The following is an 8,538-nucleotide window of genomic DNA, read 5'->3' as shown; positions in this document are numbered from 1 at the left end:
AAAAAAAAAAAAAAAAAAAAAAAAAAAAAAAAAAAAAATCAATCACAGTTTAACTTTTCCTTACTCGAAAGCGCAGGCGCGCAACAGGCACAGCCGGGGGCAGGGCTCCACAGACTGCAGAGCTGCTCCTCGGTGGCGACACGTGCCCAAGGGCTCTGGGGTGCCACTGAGGGTGCTTCCAGCTGCCAGGTACCCCCGGATCAGCCTCCTGCCTGTTCCCCTGCCCGTACACTGCCCCAGGACATCCACATGCCCCGCAGGGGAATCTGCCCTGCCCAGGCAGCTCAAAGGCAAGACCTGTGTGTAGAAGAGGGAGCCACGGAGGCGGCCGGACGAGGCAGCGCGCGGGGAGCGCCCCAGAGCACAGGCTGCTCCGCAGCCCCGTTTCTGCTGGGGTTTGGCCCATCTGAGCGGCTTGGTTCCCTCACGCAGAGGCAGGGCTGGGCTCTGCCACCTCCCAGCTCTGCTCCAGCCCAAGCATCTTACGGGCAAGGAGCACTGGAAGGGGAGTGAAGAGCCACTGCCAACCAACCCCTGGAGGCACTGGCCTTGGGGACAGTGTGTGACCTGCCCACATTGGTGGGCTCTCACCCCCCCACCCCTGCCCGGGCAGGGGGGAACAAAACCTTCCCCCCACCAAGCTGAGCCCACCCGCTGGCACAGGAACTCTGTGCCCAAAAATACCCCTGGCCTCATGTCGAGGCGGGAAGGCTCCCCCACCTGGTTTGGGGGGTTCGGGGGCTTTTTAAGACTTATTGAAAGCTGCCAGGACAGCCCAGATCATCTCTGCGCCCCTGGCTTTGGCAGCTTCCACCTCAGGGTCCATATCGAGGAGGTCCTTGGTCCTGTTCATTGCCACATCGTACTTGTCGTCTGCCAGGCTGGCGAAAACGTTCTCCAGCACATCTGAGGAGTGGGCCAGCACCAGGAGAGCCAGAGTCCTGCGGTCCATGCGGTGGGGGTCGTTGATCCACCGCTCCAGCATGCTCTCCTGGAGCTTCTTCACCAAGCGCTGCTTCTCGGTGGCATTGCTGACAGGGTGGGTGGTCATGTCAAAGAGCAGGAAGTTCTGCTTCTCCGTGGTGAGGATGCCCTTCTCCACCAGCGCCTTGGCGATGCGCTCACGCACGTTCCTCAGCTGGTACTGCAGCTTGAAGGGGTTCCAGGTCTCCCCTGCAGGAGAGGAGACGCTGTTCAGCTTTGTCACCCAACCCCACACCTGGGCTGCTTCCCGCTCAGGACCAGCTGCGCTTGCACAGACACCAGTCCCGGCCACAGGAACCCTCTTCTTCCCCTTGGCCTGACCCTGACCCGCTTCTCCCATCAATTCAACATGGGAAAGCTCCCAGCTGTCACAGGGTGCAGCAGCCTGGGGCAGATCCCTTTGGAAAGCCCCTTCTACCCAGCACCTTGGACCCCAGATTCTGAAGACTCAGCATGAAAAAAAGGAGCAATGGGGAGCAAGGTCCAAGTTTTCGACCGAGCTCCCAACAAAAAAGAGCCAGGAAAGAGTTCTCCGTCCCCACATTCAGCCTTCCCCTGTTCCGCTGTCAGCGTTCTGCCCATCTCCAGTGAAGGAAGGGGATAACCAAGCTGTGGGGAGGGGACAGGCCACAAGGGAGCTGGGGGCGATGGTGTCTCTAACAGGCCCTACCAGTGAGCAGCTCTATCCAAGTCTGCACCGTTTCTGCCGACTCCGTGGCCTTAATGTGCCGGAGGGTCTCATCCAGCAAGACGTCACCGGTCGGCGTGTCCGACTTCAAGAGCACCTGGAAGGACAAAGCAGAACCACAGCGTAAGGCCAGACGCAGACACTGCTCTGGCAAAGCTCGCTGCCAGCAGGCTCAGCTGGGGCACAGGGAGCCCCGAAGCCTATTGGGCCCCCAGCCCAGCTCCTGTGGCACCTTCACCTTCCTCTCCAGCAGCCTCTTCTTCCTGATGGAGAGCGGCTCCAGGCGGATGCGGCCGCGCAGAGCCAGCTCGATGAGGATGCCACCCCGCAGGCCTGAGGAGATGCAGTCGTTCCAGAAGGAGGTGTAGCCCTGGGAGAGAGAGGGTGGATGGAAAAGGGAGAAGAGAATTGGAAAGCAGAGCTCTGCTCAGCCCCCCCCACCCCTCCCAACCTGCTCAGGCTCTGCCAGGCGACTCTCCCAACCCCCAGCGACAGCTCTGCCTCCCTGCTCTGTCTCCCAGGTGAGAAGAAGAAAAAGGCTTTTCCCCACCAGGTGAAAGGTGCCCAGCAACCCCAACTAACCCCCTCCCTGTCCAAAACCTCCCTGTAAACATTGAGCAATTCAGGCTGGGCCATTCCTGCTGCACCCACAACCACCCGGCACACCCCAGCGCTGGCCAGGCAGCTGCACCCAAGCCCGGATCGTCAGAGATCCAAGACAGAATGAGAGCAGCAGCGCCCTTTCCCCCGGCAAGCCCCCGGCCACAGGATATTGCTGCTGCTGTGGGGCTGCAACCAGCAACGGGAGCTCTGCTCTGCGCCTGCTGGGGACATGCCTGGGGGAAACAGGAGACGAAATCTGCTCTTCTCCTTGAAGAAAGCCCCCACCAGCTCCAGGTGTGCCCTAAGTAATTAGCTGTATGAAGAAATTGCTCATCAGGCCCATGAAGAAGAGTTTCCCTGCTACCCACAGCATCATCCCACAGGGTACAGGCTGCAGCAAGGCCAAGTTCCCACCACAGGGCCCAAAAGCTTCCCCAGACCCTCACCCCAAACCACCTGCAGACTTCTGCAAGGGAAGAGATTTCCAGTCAGGGATGAAGGAAGGGAAAATACACCCTTGGGGCTGGGGAGCAGCAGTTTGGGGCCCAGCGGGGCAGCGCTGGGGCTGCTGCTGTCTCAGACTTGGCACATTCCACAGCCAGCCCCAAGCCCTGTTCTTCAAGCCCACCGCAGGATGGGGTCCTCATCCCGAGAAGCACAAGCTCCAAGATCATTAAGGCACATGGCAAAGCCACAAGAAGGTGAAGAGGTCTGGAAAATACAACCCACAAGGAACCAGCAATTGAATCGGGGTTTTCAGCCCAGGGAAGATAGGACAGAGGAGAACAGGATAAGGGGGTCAGACACACAAAAGGCAGCAGCAAAAAAGAAGGGGATGGCCAGCTCCCACTTCCACTGTGCATGGGACAAAGCCCTGGACTAAAAGTGGCCAGAGATCAGAGCTGGCACCAGGAAGAAATAACCATCCAGACAAGAAAGCCCCAGAGCGGTTTGCCCCTGGAGGGAGGGTGCAGGGATGGAAGCCTCTGTCCCTTGAGGCATAAGAACATTCAACTGATGCTTCTCAGGAGAGAGCTGAAGGAACAGGACAGCCTAGGTGTCCTCTCCATTCCTTTCTTCCACTCATCTTTTATCCCCCATTAGAACAAGGCCCGGTTGCTCTGGGTTGTTCCGACTGCTGCAGTGGGGCTTGGACACAGGGCAGCAGCCCCTGGATGGCAGGGTGAGCGGGCTGCAGGCAAGGGCTGCAGGCAAGGGCTGCAGGCAAGGGCTGCAGGCAAGGGCTGCAGGCAAGGGCTGCAGGCAAGGGCTGCAGGCGGTGTTTGAGATGGGCCCGAAGGAATGCTGCGGCCCATTCCTAACTTCCTTTTTGTTGTTTTTTTTTCTCTAGAGCGAGTGGAGGGGGTTGAGAGAAAGGGCAGGTCTAAAAGCTACCAGGAGAGTGCAGACAAAGCAACCCAACAAGCCCCTTTCCTAATGAAAACAGGCTGAGAACACGCAGCCATCCTACATGGAAGTTTTTCCAGTCTTTATGGGCAAACTCCCGTCCCCAGTGTGTCTGTTTATGGAGAGCATCTGGACACTGCTCAGCTTGCAAAGCACAGAGAACCATAAAAGAAATTAAAATCTTTATTTGCTTTCTTCATTTCCTTGTGAGGAAAGACAAAGCAACCTTTCATCCCTGCCCTGCTGATTTCTGTCCATGGGAGACGCGCTGCTCTTCGCACGCACCCTTTAGGAACAAGCTCTCCAGGAAAGGGTGTGGAGGTGACAAAAAGTTTCAGTTCACTGGGCCGGAAGGGACGTTACCCCCAAAAAATTTTAAGGGGTCTGAAATAAAACAAGGTGAAAGCTCCTGGGTTCACATTCAGCCTCCGGAATCAGATTGGTTACAAACACCAGGCTGGTGTCCAGCCAGTTTCTCCTAGACAGGTACTTAAAATAATAAAATTACACTGTGAGCTCATTGGATTTGGCTAAAATTATCTTGTTTTCTTCCAATCATCAAACCATGAGTGAACAACAGAGCTGGGAAAACCCAATGCCTGGGAGCCCAGCTCAGGGCCAGGCTTCTGCTGCTTCAGGTTTTCCTTTTTGGAATGTGGAAGGACAGGATGGGAAGAAACCAAACCAGTATGGCAAGGTTTGGGTTGGGTTTTTTCCTGCATCTATTGTGGTCTCCTAACTTCCTGGTGGCTGAAGAACCGTGCCCAGGAATACATTAACCAAGCCAAGAATGCTAAAGCCCAGGAAGAAAGAGCATGCCACGCTCTTAGGCTGCTCTCAAATATTTGCTCCAAGATTATTTGCATGGTGTTCTCTCTATAACTGTGCTCTCCTGTTACTTCCTATTCAGCTCAGCAAGTCCTAGATCTTATCTGGGTTCATTAAACAGCACAGTTACGAGCCTCTGTCACTCACAGAACCCGGATCTGTGAGCATGGGCCACGTCAGAAGCCATGACCTGAGCAGGTCTGTGCGAGAGCACGGCATCAGCTCAGACTCAGCAGGAGCAGGGCCCTATGGCAAAGGGTGTTCAGACACCTCACAAAGGCTTAATTTCAATTCAGAGAAACAGATGAAGAGAAGACGGCTCATCTAACACAGCTCTGACAACCAGAGTGTCTCCCTTCCCTAGCATGGAAGGCAGGCTCACAGGAAGAGCTCTCCTGGAGCTGAAAAACCTGTGTATAAGGCTCTCGTCTGCCATTATCATCCCAAGAAGCACCTTGGGCAACTTCTTAACTTCCCCAGGTCTCAATTTCCCCATCTGCTTGACAGGAATAGCAGCATCAGATTCCCCCAAAGAGATCAAGATGATGCACACACTAACGAAAACGAGGCACATCAACGCAGCAGGCAAGAGCCAAGCAGGTCGCAGAACTCAACACAAGGTGTCTTCCCCTTTCCCCACGGCTCCTTCTAGGCAGAATTGAGAAACAAGTTCCTACCAGCTGATATGCACAGAACAACTCAGTTTGAGCAAGGTCCCTTTCCAGCAGAGGACAACCCTGCGAAAATAACCGGCTGGGAAATTCATCCACTGTTGCCAAGGAAAGTCACTAAAGTGGCACAGAGCTCCTGTCCCGCCCCACTCCCCTCAAACCCGGAGCTGCAGGAGACTGCTCCTGCCCAGCTGAGGGCATCCCTGGCCTGAGAACAGCCACGTGGCTCCCACCTCCTCTGGCATCGCTGGGTCCGTGCCATCCCGCACCTGCTTTCAACTCTCGTTCCAGCTGCCTCCCCTGGCCTTGCCCTCTTCTCTCAAAACCTGCCCCTGCCGTTTTTCACATCAATTTTTAATAAAGCAGAAACAGTGCCCAGGGCATCCCTGTGTTTCAGCTGCTGATTTCGGATAGGAAAGCACACTTGGGCCAGGGAAGAGGACATTTACCCTCTGACACACACGGTGAGGCTCCTTTTACCCCACATCTTTGACTCCAGCAAAGAACAAATGCAGCTGCACAACACCGCAGGGAACCCCTTGCCTCCAGCTGCTTCTCGCAGTCCCCGCAGCAGAGCTGGCAGGACAGCACCTGCAAGCGACCTCCCCAGCTCAGTTTAAGCTACAGACGAGGGTGGTTTGTGCTGGCTCTGCTGGACAGGACTCTGGAGGAACTCGGACAGTCCCTCTGCTGCTCACCTAGAGCCTCACCCCCAGGTACGGCTGCGTACGCAGGCAGCGGAGTGGCCTCACCTCCTTGTCCTTCAGCCCCAGGAGCAGCACCTCCTCCATGAGCGTGAGGCGGATGTCTTTGGAGTCGTCGGGATCTTCATCGTTCAGGTCTCTGTCCGCAGCCGCGTCTTCCTCACCATCGGGCTTCTTGTCCGAGTTCCTTCCCGCCTCGGCACGTCGTCCGCGGTGCGTCAGCGTCGTCATCTCCCCCTCGGCCTGGGCACGCACAGAGCTGAGGTCGGGCCTGGTTCTGCACGCGATGGGCTAAGGCACGCTAACCCCCCAAAACCCCAAACTCCAGGGAGGTGCAGGCAGGGCCAAGGGGCGCTTGGACCCGGGAACTCTCAGTCACCCTCCCGGGATGGGCTGTACCATCACCTAACGACGCGCCTGAGGAGACGCTGCACGCCCAGGGGGACAAGGGGAGGTGTAGGCCCCTCTCGCCCAGGGACCCCCCCGGCCCCGCACCACCCGCCCAGGGTGTAAAGGGCACGTCACTCCCCTGTCACACACATCACCACGGGACTCTGCACGCCCTGCAGCGGCATGGGAGGGGCTGCACACCAAAGAACAGCTTGTGCTGGTGCTACAGACAGGGCTTTGCTGGGCACAGGGAGCTCTGAAGAGCCCAGTTCTGCTCCATCGTGCTGTCAGGCCCCAGTGAGCCCAGACAAAAAAGCTCTTCCCCGCTCCAGCGCCAAGCTGTTAAACAACCCCCCTCCCTGTGGCTGCTTTAGGAGCTCAGACCTAAACCAAGAGTCCCAGTGATCAGGTCAACAGCAGGAGCGAGCGCACAGGCGCTGCTGAGGCAGAGGGGACAGCTCTCGATACAGGCTGAAAGGGAAGTGGCAGAACAGAGCCGGCCTGCGCAGCGTGACACGGAGACACCGTGTGTCAGAGCCGGGGAAGGCACCGGCTGCCAGCAGCTCAGCAGAGATTTGCGTTTTCTGCAGCAGCCTCCGCAAGGAGCAAAGCCAGCAGGGACAACCCAGGCGGGCTACAGATGGCTCTGGGAGAGGGATTAAACTACATTTCCAGGGAGCACACTCAGAAAGTTGGCTCTTCACACTGATGCCGGCCATGGGGATGCGGGCAGCTGACTCACTGGTGTTCTCAGTGCCCTTTGCACCAGCCCAGAAACCAGGCAAAGTACAGACCAGAGAGGAGAACCCAGGCCCACAGCACCTCGATGGCCTGGTGAACACAGGGAGCACAGCAGCAGGCAGGACAGGGATTTATACACTTGCTTTGCTTCTAGATGCCAGGTGTCAGGCCAGGGTGGGATCCACCTCAGAGCAAAACTACCCAAGAAGCAGCAGCTTTTGGGTTCTGAGCAGGCACAAGCCCTTCTTGCTTGGCCACAGCAGCCCTCACTGCTTTGGGCCCATGTCCAGTGCAGGCACTGGAAGGAGCCTGGCCCATTGGTTCAACAGACTTTTTGGCCTGGGGGATGTTGATGTGATTCATCTGGGCTGGTTGGAGCTTGGCTGCCTGTGCCGTTGAGGGAGGAGAGGACATCGATCAGCCATGGCTGAAAGATAAATACCCCTTTCTGCAGTCTCTTCATGAGGAAGTCAGAACCTCCAGGCTTCTGGCCTAGGTTGGGATATTTGGCCTTCAGTTTTGCCTCTTCTGCTCTCTCAGGGGTGATGGTTTCCTTCTCCTGCGTGTCCTGAAAAACAAAGAGGGGAGTGGAAAGCTCTTCAGCCCCACAGAATGCACACCTGATGCCATAACACAATATTCAGCAGTGTGTCCAAACCCTGGTGCCTGGCTTGCTGAGCCCCTGGAAAATCCAGACGTGCTTGGAGAATATTATAAACACTTCCCCAGACAGAAATAGCTTTTACCTCCAGTACTTGTGGAAATAGGCAGAGACCTTCTACCTGCCTCTCCCAGACAGCAGCCCCTGCAGCGGGGCTCGCACTGATGTTTGGCTTTGCATACTGGGCTTAAAATGTCACTGCAGATGTCTGCTGGACCAGCACTTCCCCTGAGCAGTGACGGGTCAGAGCAGCATCGACACACATAGCCCAGAGCACAAGGGGCTGCAGCAGCAGCATGCTGCGGTGCTGGAGGGGTTGGCCTTGCTGCACCCCATTGCAGGACAGCTGAGATGGAAGAAACCCTCTGCTTCCAAACCAACTTATCAGGAATGACAACTGGCACAGGCAGCAAAGCAGCATTTTAGCACCTGTTTCACAGCAACAGGAGTTTTGGGGCGTTCTGGGAAGCCACCCAGCCCCCTCAAAGCCTGGGACCTTAGGGCTGACTGTGGCAGGAGGTGCCAGGCCCTGGCTGCTCTGCAGGAGCTCTGAGGCAGCTCCCAACCTAGCTACTGAAGCAGCATCAGCTGAGCAACACCTGAAGGGACCTGCTTGGGATGGGGTCCCCAGCCACCAGCCCCTCTCCTCAGGGAGCGCTGCAGGCCTGGGCCAGGAGCTTCCATCGGGGGTGGGAAGGTGCCAGGGTCCCAGCAGGGCCTGGAGAGCCTCAGCAGGGCCGAGTTCTGGCCAGGCACCAGCCCAGCCCCAACAGGAACACGTCACCACCAGCCACCTCTGCCAGCAGCCACCTGGGGCCAAGCCACCGCACGAGTCGCTGTCTCACAGGATGTTGGCAAGGG

At 57.1% G+C, this 8,538-nt stretch overlaps 2 protein-coding genes across 3 annotated transcripts in view; both read right to left on the bottom strand.

Annotated features, from left to right (window-relative positions):
* Nucleotides 1–18: 18 nt before the first annotated feature.
* Nucleotides 19–8,538, bottom strand: part of GOLPH3L (golgi phosphoprotein 3 like) — a 12,878-nt gene continuing 4,358 nt past the window's right edge. Inside the window, exons 2-5 of one of the 2 annotated variants that reach the window (XM_026863974.1) lie at nucleotides 5,934–6,128; nucleotides 1,905–2,042; nucleotides 1,655–1,769; nucleotides 19–1,173 (exon numbers count right to left, since the gene is read on the bottom strand). In XM_026863974.1, coding sequence (XP_026719775.1) covers nucleotides 746–1,173; nucleotides 1,655–1,769; nucleotides 1,905–2,042; nucleotides 5,934–6,116 — 864 coding nt within the window. In that variant the 5' untranslated portion in view covers nucleotides 6,117–6,128 and the 3' untranslated portion in view covers nucleotides 19–745. Of the gene's footprint in view, nucleotides 1,174–1,654; nucleotides 1,770–1,904; nucleotides 2,043–5,933; nucleotides 6,180–8,538 lie in introns of those variants that run through there. The other variant, XM_026863975.1, reaches the window with a different exon arrangement.
* HORMAD1 (HORMA domain containing 1) overlaps nucleotides 7,339–8,538 on the bottom strand; it is a 16,569-nt gene continuing 15,369 nt past the window's right edge. Inside the window, exon 11 of the mRNA XM_026863928.1 lies at nucleotides 7,339–7,584. Coding sequence (XP_026719729.1) covers nucleotides 7,339–7,584 — 246 coding nt within the window. The remainder of the gene's footprint in view (nucleotides 7,585–8,538) is intronic.

This window comes from Athene cunicularia (genome assembly GCF_003259725.1).
Source record: "Athene cunicularia isolate RWA chromosome 25 unlocalized genomic scaffold, athCun1 chr25_part1, whole genome shotgun sequence".
Lineage (NCBI taxonomy): Eukaryota > Metazoa > Chordata > Aves > Strigiformes > Strigidae > Athene > Athene cunicularia.
This window is presented reverse-complemented; position numbering and strand designations above follow the sequence as displayed.